At 31.9% G+C, this 16832-nt stretch overlaps 1 protein-coding gene across 2 annotated transcripts in view; it reads right to left on the reverse strand.

The window, feature by feature from the left end:
* Positions 1-16832, reverse strand: part of norpA (no receptor potential A) — a 130906-nt gene that overhangs the window by 13784 nt on the left and 100290 nt on the right. The window contains exons 6-7 of one of the 2 annotated variants that reach the window (XM_036359587.2): positions 10973-11119; positions 5223-5302 (exon numbers count right to left, since the gene is read on the reverse strand). In XM_036359587.2, the coding sequence (XP_036215480.1) occupies positions 5223-5302; positions 10973-11119 (227 nt within the window). Of the gene's footprint in view, positions 1-5222; positions 5303-6362; positions 6443-10972; positions 11120-16832 lie in introns of both variants that reach the window. The other variant, XM_036359588.2, reaches the window with a different exon arrangement.

Here is a 16832-nt window from a genome sequence, read left to right on the forward strand (position 1 = left end):
ATATCTTTCAAATGGTGGTCAATTGTCTATGATGACTGCTACATCTTATAGTGGTCTAAATATTTACTTTCAACTCCTGGGACGGCCTTTAGGGTTTCCCCTACCTGTCTTCATTATCAGTGCGGCCCGAGATTTAACAGCTCTAGCACTGTTTCCAGCATTGATAAAGGCTTTGTTAATCAATTTATAGTTAAGTTCATTTATTGTGTTACCAATAAGGGTTTTCGGCTCTAAACAGGGAATATAAGTATGTACACCAAAGCTCTGTTGGTTTCTGTTGTGATTTCCGCTCGCGTTAGTAAAAGAGCATAGAGACCTCTTCGTCATTGAAAAGGACTAGTGGTGAATTTTAGCTGATACGCAAAGTTTTCGAATGGGTCACGTATTTGTCGCGCTGCCTACATGATCTTGGCAAGTTTAAATTTTTTGGATCTATTAAACCTAGTTAAGAAATTTTCGAAAATATATTCTTGGTCAGTGTCAAAGATTATATGTTAATTTCGTGCCTTCCGTATAATTGTATTAGAACTTGAGTTTGTTTCCTTACAACTTAGCCCGGCTTATTGCTCCATACTTGACGATTCTTTATATAATTGTTTGCTCGAATGACGTTCAGAAATCGGAAAAAGGCGATTCAAAATAATAGCCGAAGAGGACTTAATTTAAGACATGTTTCTTTTTTATTTTACCATAGCAGATTTTATAAATGTACTTTGAAATTATTACTACTTCAAAGCAAGTTACTGATTCTGCTTCGATGTTGAGCTAAGCTATTGAAGTTATTTTATACATGATTTTTTAAGACGATATCAGAGATTAGTTAGAGCAATTTGCGATGCCTTACAGTTCATGGATTGATAATGGTATGGCGCCAGTTAACTTCATTAAGTCGCTATGTGTTTTGAACTATTAATTATTGAGGCCTTATATGAGGCTTTATAAACAAGTTACCTTTTAAATCTCGGACTATTTTTACTCATTAGCAAAGCATTTTCTATGTTTCCAATTCTACACTGAACTAAATTTTCAACCCAGCCACTCAAGCTCCTCATCGCAAACGTTTCCTCTAGTAATTGCAAATAATTAGTTTATAGTTTATTAACTGCTCACACAAATTGCGGCCAACACACACGAACAAGTACGAGCAGTGATGGCTATGGTTCGGTTGTATTGGTCAATTTCCTGTGGCAAAACAAAAAGTGACTGCAAAGGATGGCAAAGGCCAATGGACAGTGTAGGTGTTCAACGCCATACGAGCATATTACAGCTCTCTATATTAGTTTTGCTGTTTTTGTTTTGCTATATATTTATGTGCATGTCCTTCATTTCCTGTTACATAGTTAACATTTTTCCAAATGAATAAGCAAACATAGACACATATATCGCTTGGCCACAGTAGCAGCATTTATTTACTTATAGTGGCTAAAGTGGTCGGACAAATAGCAAACGGAAATTAGGTTAAATGAGTGCAATTTGAATTAGTCAATGTAACGGTGCATAGCAAATGGCGGGAGTAGAAAATTTTCAAAACGAATACAACTCTGAAAATAATTTTTGCACTGTTTATTACTGCGCTTGGTGCTTTTGTTGTTTTGAGGGCGAGTGCTCTCTGTTTTTACTGCAGGAAAGTGAATTATGAAATTCTCTAAATTATTAAGAGTGCTGTAAATAGTTTCGGTACTACAATATTTTGAAGAGAGAATTATGGAAAATTGGTCTTATAAAACCAGCCACTCTCATAGCTGGGACTTCTAATGCTCTAATACTCTAAAAACTACTTCTGCTCTTATTGTTACTGAGTGGGTTCTCAATAAAAAACTTAAAACTCCATCTAAAGCATGCCTTTGACTTAGCTGAACCTTTCATTTACTCATCACTGGTACAGTTTTGTCGGACACTTAATGAATTTATTAAGCTAGAGTGTGGGTCATATATATTTTTGCAAGTAACTCTGAATGCGTTTCTCCCTGCAACTGTTTATGTTCCGTCGCTGATCATCTGTTAAGTAAAGAATATAATAGTAGTGAAACCCTGATGCCAATTAGCAAACACTGGAACAGTCGTTTCTCTTAGGGCGAATTTTTTGCCAGCAAATCACTTGGTGCCATATCGGGATTATAAGGCGGATGCATAAGCAGTTCCAAACCAAGCTCCGGGACCTTCTGGTGAGTCACTATTGATGTGCGTGGTGTGGCGTTGTCCTGTTCGTACACTATTCCTCTCCAATTGACAAAAGCTGGCCGTTTCTGAACAATTGTCTTCTTCAGACAGTCCAATTGTTGACAGTAAAGGCCCTGATCAAGAACTTGGTCGTAGGAGAGTAGCTTATCGTAGATGATTCCTTGCCAATCCCACTATATAGATAGCAAAGCCTTCCATCCTGACTTGGTCATCGTTAGCGCCGTTTGTGCAGTATACAGCATAAAGCAAAACAAAAAGCTCGAAGAAGCCTAAAACTAAGATATACATACTTAAAACTTACCGAAAAATAGTCAGTTTCGTACCACTAATATGCTACATAGACCCATATTTCGCAAGACGATATACATAGCTTTTAATATTCTAAAGCAAGTTTAGAAAAAACAAGCAGCCAAAATCAAGTCTATAGGTTCCTCAAAGGCTATGATAATGATCCTAGCCCGTACTGAACTAAATTGAAACTAATACCCTACTGCTGCAGGACTAATTTATTTCTCTCACTCCTTTTACAATCAATTTAGCACATAACCGCTAACTTTTGACAGCTGCCTCACATAAACAGCTGATAAACAGATTCAAAATAACTCAACATATGTTTTTCCCCCACACTATTCACTCGCGAGTTATTCCCTCCAGCGCTCACACCCACTGTCCAATTTCACGCCTACACAACACGCTCATTATGTGCGCATTACCCGCAGTCCACAGTCCGCAGTTTTTATGTATTCTACTGCAATCATAAATTTTCACCGAAATCCGGCATTGCCACTAAAAGACATTTATTTGTTGTATGCGTAACTCTTTCACAGACAGCGAGCAAGCACTCGAAGCTTGCTTTCTGCCAGCGTGTACAATATGGCCTGAAGGACAATAATGCCACTCAGCGTCTCATAAGGCAACAAAATGCCAATAACAAGGAACTACTCAAGGGCTCAAGCGTACAAGCGCTGATGCTGTTGGTAATGCGGTGTGCGGGTAGTTCCTATCTGTATCTTTAAGTAGCAAACGCGGACGTGTGCGAAGCGGGAAAAATAAAATGTGCATTGCGAAAGCAAAGCAAAGCAAAGTGAGAAGATAAATAAAATGAATCTAATACATAAAGAAATGAAACGAATAAGGAGAGGCTAAGTTCGGTTGTAACCGAACATTTTATACTCTTGCAACATGCAAGGATCAAAGCCGGGGAAAATGCTTTTCGAATTTCAATAAGATATCTGACAAGTTGACCGATATTTTCGATAAAAGGTTCGTAATAATGAGGTGCACATATTCGATATATGGGGGCTTGAGTAGCTTGGTTCAACTTGAGCAATTTTTGGTCATAAGGTAGCACCCCTTGCCTTGTCTACTGGTAAGTGAAAGCATCAGATGTAATTTAAAATTGTGCTATATGGAAAGTAGGCGTGGTTTTTGTCTAATTTCGCACCTTGATGAAGGAATGTTAGAATATTATTAAGTGCCGAATTTGTTTGAAAGCGGTCGAGTAAGCGCCGAGATATAGATTTTCATCTAAATGTAGGCGGTGTCACGCCTATCGTGCAAAATTGACACTAACAAACTATTATACTCAGTAGCAACATGTTGCAAGAGTATAAAAATGAAATCTGCACCGCTCAGCAGCATCGCGGCCGTGGCAGCGCCGCCTCATTTGCGTGGCGGCGGCAATATATTTATTTATGCAAAAATATCGTTTTGTTTGCCTAGTCACGGACATTGTTTGCTCTTCCACGTTTTCAGGCTGTTTGCATGTTGTTTTTCCAGCATTTCCAATAAACAATTATGCTGCATAAATTTACGTGGGACGTCTGGTGGTGCAAGCGCCCAGGCAGCTGCTACACGCAAGGTTATAAATGTATATTTGCTGAGGCTTTTTTCGCTGTAGTTCACCTGCCACCGGCTTTTTGCACAACTATCGTGTAAGCGCATCTTTGTCAGAGTGTTTTGTTGTTGTCGCTTTCATCTACAGCCTCTAAAACCTGTTGACATTAGCTGCGTAGAAACTAAAGTAGATCTAGCGACTTTCTGTTATCTTCCCACTCCCGCTCGGCAATGTGTGTCAGTGGTCCTTGTTGCTAGCTTTACTTTAGGGATTTGCGAAACAGCAAAAATGTTCGCTTCTATTGCTGCCTATTTAACGTTAAAGTGTTTGACGTTCTTTGTCCTCTTCAATTGTTTATTGTTATTGATATTTTAAGTGTCGCATGAAGCATGGCAATGGATTTTAATACTGGATTAAGACTATGTAAATTTCTACACAGATATTATTAGGTGGATAGGCGTAGCTGGATTTCATAAGGTGTTTGTAGAATGTGCTTAGAGAGAGAGCTGTGTTTATATATACTTTAGAGTCAATGATTTTTTTCGTAACCTTTTGCATACTACCTGCTAATTGCCGAATGCCATTTATAATCCTGCTGTTAACTAATTTCCGTCTCTCTTTGACATGTTTTCGAGCATATTTATATGAAAAATTAATACTACTAGATCTCAGCTTAATTATTATGGATTTATGCTTGCGTACGATTATGCAAACCAACTAAATTTTCTTCCAATGTGTTAGAATGTTGGGCTTTAATTCAAAACTACAATTCTCATTAAAAATTTATTGAGAATTAGCAATAACAGCCGACTCTGAATCCTAAAATAATTTGCTACAAAAGTAGTCTCCAACATTTTCGACATCTCTCTTTCTCACACTTTAAAGCATCTGTTTCTGCAAATTCAGTGAATATGTTTTATTTAAAACAGAGTGATAGAAAGAGAGATTGAGAGAGAAAGAGGGAAGACAAAACATTACGGTAACTTATAATAATGAGTTTGTACTCAAATTAAATTTTATCAATTTAAATTTTTGAGTGTTTTTTTGGTACAGAAATTAACCAGTTGGAAGTGCTCACATATTTCAAATTTCTTTTTACCGCTTTACTTAAATACTTATAATATTTACTTACCTTATTTAAAATTTCTTTTAACAAAAATTTCCCCTTTTTCTAAAATTTTTTATTTCAAAGTTTTGTACTTACTGCTTCATTAAATTAGTTCTCGGGCACACATTGGTTGCCTTATTATTATGTGTTATATAACGTAAGCCCTCTTGCCAGCGCTGTTAATTTACATTCAAGTTTATTTTTCATATATTTTTAAACGTGTATTATTTATATTGTGCAAATAAAATGTGCAGACATGCAAAGTAAAGAAAGTTTTTTGAAATAAATAAATTAATTGAAATGAAATAAAGAGTTTAATATAAACAGATAGAAATTGAAAAATGAGTAGAAATATATTTTTCAAATTTAAGCACAAACAGATTGTAGAAGAAAGACGTAACTAAGAATCCTAATTAATAATCAATTAAAGGTGACCGAAAAAAATTATATTCATAACGCAATAACTTTGTAGAAAGATATTTTTAAGAAGTTTTTATTAAAGGTGACCAGAAAAATATATTTTTGAAGAAATCACTGGAATATGTAATAGAGTTAGAGAAAGTCTTTGTGGAAATATTTCAATTAAAGGTGAACAGGAAAAATAAAAATATATTAAACTTTTGATAGAATACAGAGATGAAGCAGTGTTAGTAAAGAGTGTTAGTGAACTTAAATGCCATTACTAACAGTACTTAATCGCAGTTAAGTGCTTATTGAAGTATATGGTATATCCATATAATATATGAAATTACATACATATTAAACGTATAAGACAGAATGTTGTGATACGAATATATACAGAAACAATCAAAAAAAATGGTTGTTAGTAGAAAAAAGCATGCAAAATTTTTTTTTTAGATATTTTCAAACAAACTTATTTGTTACAAATTTTTAAAGATAAATTTATGCTTTATTTTGCTATATTTGTTGGTAAAATTATCACTTAATCTTTTATTTTAATTATATTACATAAACCTTTTTTTAACTCAAACATTTTTTTCTATGGGCTTTTGAATTAGTTTTATATAGCAAAAATCATGCAAATTTTTTTTGATATATTTTTTGGTAAAATTTAAACTTTTGTTTTAATTCTCTACATTTTTTTAACTTAAAAAAATTTTTATTATTAAATTTTTATTACTAAATTTTTTTTTAATAATTAATATAATTTTTTTATTAACTTTAAAACTTTTGTTTATTAATTTTTAACTTTTTTTTGTTAAACTTTTGACTTACTGTTTTTTTAAACACATCATCGGACATATATTATTCGCTTTAACATTATGTGTGATTTTTCGTATGCCATCTAACCAGATCTAAAATGGAAGATAAATGAGATGAGGAAAATGATTTCTTAGTTGTAATTCTTCGTGATATTCTCTTATTTCGAAAAAAATTTCTTCAATAAATTAGATTTTACTAAAAGCAAAATATATTTGATTAATTAAAAAAAAATATTAATACTAATAATTTAATATGGTTTTTATATTTGAAATAGCTAAAATTTAAAAATTCCAATTTTTCTATTCCTTTTATAAATGATTTTAATTTTTTCTGTAACTGAAAAAAATTAGATTGTTTTTTTTTAATCAAACAAAATAATTAACATAATAATAGTAGTAAATTTAAAACAAATTTGAAAAATGTAATATAATAAAATATTTCTTTCAAAAATTGCAGTAAAAGTTTAAAAACTCATTCGTTTTTTTTGTATTTTTTATAAACTTAGAAAAAAAATGTCAGACACCAAAAAATATTAGATTATATTAAAAAGAACATATTTTATTTGTAAAAAAAGAACAATTAAAACTTAATAAAAATTTTGAAAAATATTAATTGAATTAAATATTTTTTTTTTAAGATTTCAAATAGTGAAAGTTTAAAAACTCATAAGATATTTTTGTATTCTTTTAAAATTTTTTATTAAACTTAGGAAAAAAAATGTCAGACACCAGAAAATATTAGACTGTATTAAAAAAAATATTTTATTTGTAAAAAAATAATAATAAAAACTTAATAAGCCCTTTGAAAAAAAAAAATTGAATAAAGTATTATTTTTAAGATTTTAAATAGCAAAAATTAATAACATATTTTTTTAATTTTTATAAAGATTTTATGTAACTTTTTTGTATAATATAAGACATAAGAAAAACAATAATTTGAATTCTTAAAAAAAATTATTAAAAAAAAATATATTTTAGAAGAAACTATAGATGTATTTTTTTTTTGTATTTTTGCCTGTCTGTTTAACTTATTTTTAATAAAATAATTTAAAAAAAAATATTGAGATATAAATTATGTACCCTTTTTTATAGAAATATAAAAAAAAATTTAATTAATTTAATTTTTATATATTTCCCTATAATTTTCTCATTGTAAAATTTTTTTCTATTTTATATTTCTTCTATTTCTATTGCAATTGGGTTATTTTTCTCCCAAAGGCATACACAATGTTCGTTTTCATGTTGAGTTTATGTTGTTTTTTCTTATTGCAACAAACATTCAATTATTTTGCTTGCTTTTTGCCAACAACTGTTGCATTTAATGTGATTTTTGGACAAGCTACAATTTTAATTAAAAATTCTAAAAGGTCATTGTTGTCAAAAAACAAAAAAAATAGTAAGCAGCAGTTTTGCATGTCTGTATATAACGGCAATAAAACACTGTTGATATGTATGCGTGTGCATGACATAGTTTTCGGATGCAGTACAGCATGTCAGCTAAAGCCTCTTCTCGTTTTCTTCTTCTTCTTCTGTACTCGCAGACAATACACGCTGGCATTGTTGGCGAGCCACACAAAAGCCATGAACGCTTAGCATACGAGTATGCTATGCATATGGTATAAGTAACTGGGTATGTGTTTCTGTGGTTGTGTGGCACACACACACATGGGTCAGGAATTGCATTTATTGCTGCAATTTTCATTAGCAACGCAGATCCTATGGTCAAAAATTGACAAAAATTTTGATTGGAATGTAAGTCATTGGTTAACTGTACTCGCATTTTGCTTGTGTGCGTGTGTGGGTGTAAATAACAGGTATAGAAATGCGTGCGAAGCTATTGCAATCATCATTTAGTCTGCTGGTGATTTTTTGCTTATTTTTTCGATTTTTTTAAGGGAAAATGGTATGCCATATATATTTGTTCTCGAAATACTTTTATAGAATTTAAGTATCATGGTTTATTTTTGTGTTACTAATACTTTAACCACTCAAAGTAAATTACTTATTAATATATTTTTTTAATTTTTAAGCCAAGAAGTGGCTTTTTCGAATAAAATTTTAAAATTGTCTATCCCTTTGGGAATATAAATATTATATTTTTACAAAAATTGTTTTGGTTGGGCCTTTTTTTAAAACCAAATTAATATTCTTATTGATAAAAATCATGAATTTTAAGACCAAAAATGATATTTTCGCTAAGAACTTTTTAAAATTTTCTTTCGCAAGGTTGAAGATATGTTTCAATTGGACCAATTATACTACTCAACTCAATATTATTATTAATAAACATCATTTTTATTAATAATACATTTTTTTATCTAGAAATAATATTTTCTTTTGAATATAGAAAGCTCACACTCGCAGTGTGTCATTTTCACAGGAATATTAAATTTTGTAAAGTAATTTTACTAAAAGTTTTCCCCTTTCCACACAGTAAATCCCATTCCGCATAATAAAATCTTGGTCAGAGTATGAAAATTTTTAACAGGGTTACATTTTTACTATTTTAGAGCTGATTTTTTTCTAAATATTAATTACATAAGCTTTAAATAAGTAATACTGAATTTTAAATGAAAATATCCCGTAATTACATAAGCTTTATTTAAGTATTAAAGCTAACTAACGCGTTTGTGAAAAGTACCTTAATCAGGGTTGCATTTTCTAGGATCGAATTACATATTATTTTATTACATATTCAGAGTAAAATGCATTTTTTGATTAGCTGCTGTTTCTTGTCATAAAAATAATTGAAAGCAATTTTCAATTCATTTTGTAAAGATATTTCAGTGTGCGCTTTTAGCGAAATTGCAACTCTGGGTTATAAGACCGAATGTTTAAGCAAAAATTATTTATTAATGTCTAAAATATATTTTAAACCATTAGAGCGCTGTTCTTGTATTTACAGCACAACTCCAATCAGGATTGCTTTTTGGCAAACACAGTGCTGCATCTTTTATTACATTTAATTTTTTTCTTACTAGAGAATGTTTTTGCTTATTTTTAATACTTTCATGTTCGCAAATACGGGGACTGAAAAATTTTAAAATGATAAATTTAAAAAAATTTTTATTTATATTGTATTTCTGGGAATATTTCATAAAACTTCAAAAAAATTATACTATCTAAAACTTTAAAACAGTTTCCTTGCATCAATGTATTACACAGAGTTGCATTGTATGATATAGCTTATGATTTTTCTCCATTTTTTCAACTTCAAATATAAATTATTTTTAACTTAATTTTAGAGTTGCATTTCCACTAGCAACTTGTACTTCACGAAATATAATATTGCACATAACCGAACACCTTTTAACCGTTTCAAACTTTGCTTTTACTTTTCGCTCTCTCCACTTTGCCAATATCCATTTACTTGCTGCAAAAGTGTGATAAACTTTTCGTACATTTCTTCATACAAATAAATTATACATCTAAAATCCCGTTCGCAAACATTAAAGTTTTAGCCAAACGTCAAAGTGTACCCAGTTGCCTATTTTCATAGCACTTGAGCGGTGTTAGGAGAGAGAGAGCATGGCTGTCGGCTCATAGTTTGAGAATTTAGCTATTGCATTTGGCTTTAATAATCTTTTCAGCTATACAATATTGCCAGAAAGCTTCAAGTGTTAGATATACATACATATGTACGTGTTAAAATATTTAAAAACGGTTGAAGTTGAAAAGTTTAGTTTAACAGTTAGGCAAAGTTACTTACTTAGTTTACCGAAATTATGTTAACGAAATTTTCCAAGATAAAATGTGTGATTTTGTACAAGAAGACGGCGCGAAAGCCTGATAAATTATTTAAGCTACCCTGAAGCTTTCAAGTGGATCATTTAGAATCAATAAAAGTGATTTGTCCAATTATCGGCATCAAAATGTTATGCTCGTTTGACCAAGAAGACTGTTTTTCAACTCTGGTTATGTATTCCTTCATTATCGTTTCAGTTGAACGAAAAAAAAAATCGGACAAGAGGAAATTATCAGTTCTAGATTACTAGAAATGTTAGTAAAAATTTTGGTTGCTTTTAAGTTTTCACAATTTTCATTGCTAAATGACCTTTAAATCGAAAGCTAAGGAATAGTTATATTAAATATATGATTTGGTGTAATATAAATCACTATTTTAAATTCAAACTTATAAAATTTTAGAAGTCTTTTTGAAAGCTCTTATAAAAGCTTACAGTTAGAAACTTTATTTTTTTATTATTCTTATGTAGCATAAAATATTATTTGTTAAGTATAAAGTAAACCATAGCTTTCATTGATTTTAGTTACAGCTTTCATTTGTGGGCTTTTAAAGGAAAGCTAAAAGCAGTAAAATAAAACAGTTCTCTTTGAACGAAATAGCGAAAAATACCATATATTTCGTATGGGCTATATTTGAAAGCTTATGATGAAGAGCTTTTGCAACATCAAGTGGAGCTTTCCCAATAAAATTCGAAATTTTTGCACACATTTAAGTAGAGCTTTCATAAAAAAATCGATTTTTTGCTTCGAAGCTTTTAGAGTAAAGCTGTATTGGGGACCTCAAAGTGAAAATAGCTGTGAAAACAGCTATTCAGCAATGTTTAACAGGAAATTATTTTTTTTTAATGGAAAGTTTTTCATTATTTATTTAAAACTCACCTTTGCCGTTGCTGCATCCGGACAAATAACATGATGATATGTTATGTTTATATAATCTGTATTTGAACATATTGTCAGTGAACGTTTATCCAAGGCCACCATATCGGTGCCATTCTTTTTTGTCACTTTATCGAGAATTTTCGGGTCCTGTGTAGAAGATAGAAAAAATATGATATAAATATGCGATAAATAGCTATAATATGGATAAATATATTACTTTAGAAAAATTTGGTTAATAATTTTTTCTTTGTTTTCGACAATATATTTTCGAAATATATTTTTTAAATAAAAAAAACTAAATCAATATTTTTAAAAATTTAATTTTTTTCAATTATTTTTAAGAAAACTTTTTTTCTGCTGTAAAAAGCTTTAGACTATCCTTAGGTATTCGTATTTATATTCTCCGACCATTCTGCCCCAGCACCTTATGCTTAAATTATGAGCTTATATTCCACCTTTCCACCAATTTTTTAACCAAACAATTTTGTTTTGTAGATACGTCTTTATCTTTTTTCTTGCTGGTTTGTGCTCACAAATATTTGTTTTATGGTCTGAATAAATATTTTACTTTTGCGTCCAAGTTTTGAAAAGCTTCTAGTAGTAGGGGAAAATCAAATATGCTCATATTTCCACTTGTTCTACTTTAATTTGTTGGAATGGATATCACATACACACATGCTCACTACATACATCCATCATTACTTTAGACACAGCATCATTCCAATTACAAGCTAACATATATAGTGGCGCACTACTTTCAAATGCATCACAGCATCCCTACTCTCGTTAACTGTATACAATTACATACATATAGAGCATGCGAAAGTGACGTGAAAACGAGTCAATGAGTTGTAGAAAGTTTCTCACTCAATTCTAAGTTCTTGAAAGTAATCGAAAATATTGGCGTAATATAAGTGGTGCCGGTTTGCTGGAGGAAGCTAAGAGGCATTAAATAATGAATTTTGTCAAAATGGTTTAAAATTAAGGAGAAATATTTCAGAAGAAAGTTTTGGATTTTGGGTTAAGGTTGAGAAGAATGGTATCAACAGAGGAAAGTTTCAACTTTAAATGGAAAATATTTGGTTAAGTCTAGGTCTATGCTAGGAAAGGGAAGACAGATTTGTTGAAGAAGTGTTCCAAACTACGGTACTAGGACTATTATGATAGGATTAAAATGAAGGAGTGCGCAAACGGCAAAGATAGACGAAAATTTAGTGAAGAAGCGACGACATGACCAATAATATAAGTCAATAACCTTTGGCTAGTTGATGACCTCCGTAGAGAGCTCTTCAGCTATTTACTAAGAGTATTTCTGCTTAAAACTTATCTTATATATCGCTAACGTTAAATTATTGAATAGAAGATATCGTGATGAACTCATTCCACCGAGATCTTAAGGGGGTATACTAGTGCAGAATTTCAAAACAATCCATTTTTTTCAAATTTTATAAGATTACCTATTTAAGAACATGTCGCAGAGAGGTTTTTTGAAAATTTAAATTACCGATTTACTTGAAATTTTCTGACCACTCTCGAGCATGTACTAGCCTCATTCCCAAATTTTTACTATTTTTAATAAATACGAGAAAAAAAATGTAAAAAAAATGGTAAAAAAAAGCATTTTTTTTACTTACACTTTAAAAATTACTTAAAATTCATGTCTCTAGACTAGAATACCCCCTAAAATTATTGAAATAGTGATTATTTGTAATCAGTATTTTACCAAAATGACTTTGTCTGATGAGAACTCCGATATTCATATTCATCATTCATACTTACTTGGAAGAATGAATGACTTCGACTCTAGACTTTATTAGACCATAAGGGGTCAACATAAATTCTATTCTGCCTTGGTTGAAAAACTGAGATCAACTGAAGAGCGTATTTCTTTTAGTTTTCCTTACGACCTTTACAGTAATGGTTTTCGCTTTAAACACCCCTGTTCAACATTTCCTTTGTCTTTTATAGAATTGAAATCGCTTTTAATAGTTTTGACTGAGATCTTGTGAACATAAATTTATGTGGTATTTGGTAAGTGGAACGTATTCGGAAGATATAGACACCTGCTAGTAAAATTGACCAATTTTCCGTGTCTGCTTACATTTATCAAACCTAAGTATTAGTTTGACCTTTAAATCTATGTATTTATTCGACATATTGAATTCAGTATCACTAGAAAACATTTGCAAATTCTCACTCTAGCCTACGAGAACTTTGTGGAGTATAACTTCTAAGCTTCCATATTTTTCAGTTTTTGCTTTATAGTTTCATCACATTTTTCTTCTCAAGAAATTGTCACTTTGATTCGCTTAAATTATCACACTTGCTTGATTGATAGTTTGTTAGCTGATAGCTAAACATACGCCGCCTGTCAGCCGCATAAGGCAGCATATACTTACAGCGGCTTAAGGAACGTCAAAAATAGCTGCCATGAGCTGTCACTTGAAACTGGCATAGCAATACACCACTCAAAGTTCGGAAATTAAATTTTAAATTTGTAATTTCCTTTTCAACATTGACACAATTTGTGAACACACCTACAACCACACACCTATGTGGTATTTAGTGATGGATATTACCGTTAACAACGGTAGCAAATGACAAGTTTAAGCGTGTTGTATGGAGGCTATATTAATTAATACATTTATTTGCGGAAAAGAGACGAGGTAGTGGTTCAAAGTGTATTAGTTGAGAGCATAGAATACGAGAAATGTTGTGAAGGCGCAAGTGAAAAAATACGAGCGGTGTTAGGTACATTCGTGAATAATCTGCGTAGTTAGTTGCGATACGATATTCGTGCTATTGTAGAGATTGACTAAATCAGGCCATCATTGTAGAAATCGTCGATAGCATAATGTTAGTATAAAAGTTGTGACTCAAATCGTTTTAAACGACAAATTAAGGGTGTGGCGCCTATTTTTTTTTTAGCATTTTCTGGTTAAAGAACTTAATATAATAATAATTATAAAGAGTAACATAATGAAAGCAGTGCTATTCTCTGTACTGATAGAGAGTCAAGGTAGTCCAAGGTGGTGCTGGGAAGTTTAGGTACCACTATTTTAGAGTACTCGGCTTCACATGCTCAATAAAATATTAGAAATAAGTTGTTCAATGGACGCTACAGTGATCGTATTTAACGAAAAAGTCTATCAATATCCATAACCGATGTGTTTTCTTATCGCTAGATATCATTATCGCTAGCTAAAATTATCGTATTTAACGAAAAAAATGATTAATTTTCATAAAAAATGTGTTTTGTTGTTGTTGTAGAGTTAGAAAAGATTTCCAAAATAATTTTATGGATAGCTAGCGAGTTGACAATGCTTGGCCGGATATAAATCCGGGTCCGTTGAAATTACGTCGGCGTGACTGTTGTGGCAACTTTCCATAGCTGTGGGTCCAAAGATCGGTTATACAATCTTACAATGATGCATGTTGCGCACAATCGACAACCACGAAAAATTATAGAAGAAAGAAACAGTGCAGCGCATAGGCATTACAACAACAAAAAAAAAAAATTAAAAAAAAATGTTCACGATATTTGGCATAGCTTATTTTCCAAGGCAAATATACAAGCTCCGAATAAATTGTTGAGTTCGCACCACTATAGCATATAGCTGCCATACAAACTGAACGATCAAAATCAAGATAAAGATATTTTTATTTTATATCTTTTTAGGCAAAAAGAAATGCAACTGTGAAATGTATTATACCTTCAGTGCAGCCGAAATTAACGCTTTTTTTCTTTTCTACTTAAAACTGTGCTGACTTATCCGACCACCCTCGTATATTATCGCACAAATTAATTTTTGACAGTTTTTCACATAAAACTGCATGAGCACGTTGCTTTAGCAACGCATTGCTGACCCAGTGGACCAGACATTTTGACTGCTGTTATACAACAGCATAATTGAGTTGTCAGCGTTAATGGAAATTGCTAATTGTAAAATTTATGTGGAACGCACACACACATAAGAAATACTGCATATTTGATGTTTGCACAAAAAGATCATTTAACGAGTGTTCTGCCAGCTTTTTGCTGCTTGGAAACAAAACTCACAAGTAATCATGGAAAAAGTGCCGTTAGTTTGAAAATTGTAATTGAAAATGTTTACTGCATTTTGGGAAAATTTAATTAATTGGCTGCAAGTGACTTGGAAATGCAAGCCAAAAAGGGAAATAAACGTGCATATACTTCAGTATATATACAAGTATGTATGTATTGTATGTGTAGCTGTCAAAATCATTGCGTTCATTACAGTTTGGCACTTACATTTTCCAAATAAATTCGATATAAAATTACGTACCATGTATAATACACACATACATATACATGCATATCACTACCTGCTTTATTCTCCTTCTCACTTGCTTATCGCAATTGCTTTGGCGAAGGTCAAAGTCGACTTTGACATGTTTGATAGTTTTAATTGGTTGTGTATGAAAGGTCAATTGGGAATATGCCACTGTTTAATTTGTTGAATGACTGCAATGGCTCGTTGGCTGGTCGGACAGGTGAACGCATGCAGCTCGTAATTAATTGGAAAACAAAAATTCAATTGAGAGAAATGAAAAAAATAGTAAAGCGTATAACAAAAGAGGGAAATGGTAATTAAATTAATTTGTTGGAGTGGGGATAGCAGAGAGAGAGAGAGAGAGTGAGAGAGAGAGCGACTGTGAGTGCTAAAATAAGTAATAAAGAAGCAAGTACACAAGCACAAATTTTTGGCGAAGTTGCCAATTAATTGCGTGCGCTAAATTGTAAGATTTTAAAGTTTGCGAAATAGTTACGCATATGTTCTGAAAAAATTAAGTTATACGAAGAAAGCACAAAATTGTCGGTCTGTATATATGCTTATTAGTCCTTCCGTTTTTGAGATATCGATTTGAAATTTGGCACACATCATTTTCTTCTCAAGAAACTACGCAAATGTCGAAATAGGCGATATCGAATAAATATAGCAAATAGCTGCCATACAAACTGATCGATTGAAACCAACTTTTAGTATGGAAACTTTTTTTATTTAAAAAGATATTTTGACGGAATTTGGCATGGTTTATTGCTCAAAGCAACACTGCAATCTCTGAACATATTGTACAGATCGGACCACTATAATATATAGCTGCCATACAAATAGACCAATCAAAATCAAGCTAAAGATTTTCTATACCCTTTTTTACTATAAGAAATACAATATACCGTTATTTATATATGCATATGTAAGTTGCTAGTCGCTCTTCAAGCATTTTTCCGCACCGCATTCATTGCTAGCAATCAAAATGAGCAGCAACAACACCACTGACATTAGCAATTTAATTAATTGAAGTAGCTAAGCGTGCTTTTCCATGAAAATTTAAGTCAAGAAATGCGCAAAACACTTGCCAACGCCCCCCGTTTGTTTGACTAAAACTTTTGTTACAACAAAATCGCAATTTACAGCTCATCTGTAACAGCAGCTGACGGAAATGCAAAAAAAAACGATAATGAATGAAAGTCAGCGTAATTGTGTGACGAAATGTGCACAAACACACGAAGAAGTGCCGAAGTTTTGCCACACACCAGTGCAAATGTGTAGAAGTTTATTACACGCTTGGTGGAGGTGACTACTTACAAAAGCACTTAAGCGCACTAATACAGATGCCATATATGCACACGCATACATATCTGCACCTACAAATACATATCTGCACACATAAACATGCATCGAACATTTAGCGCGAACATTTGTCGCAATATGTCACTCATACGCCACCACTGCCCGCCAGCGGTGGCGCTAAGTTACGTATACGCCTGGTGACGCGGCGTACGCTACGTGCTCCAGCGCTGCAAACTGATTGCTTACAAGCAAATTGCACGCTA

The sequence above is a fragment of the Bactrocera oleae genome, chromosome 5, assembly GCF_042242935.1.
Source record: "Bactrocera oleae isolate idBacOlea1 chromosome 5, idBacOlea1, whole genome shotgun sequence".
NCBI lineage: Eukaryota > Metazoa > Arthropoda > Insecta > Diptera > Tephritidae > Bactrocera > Bactrocera oleae.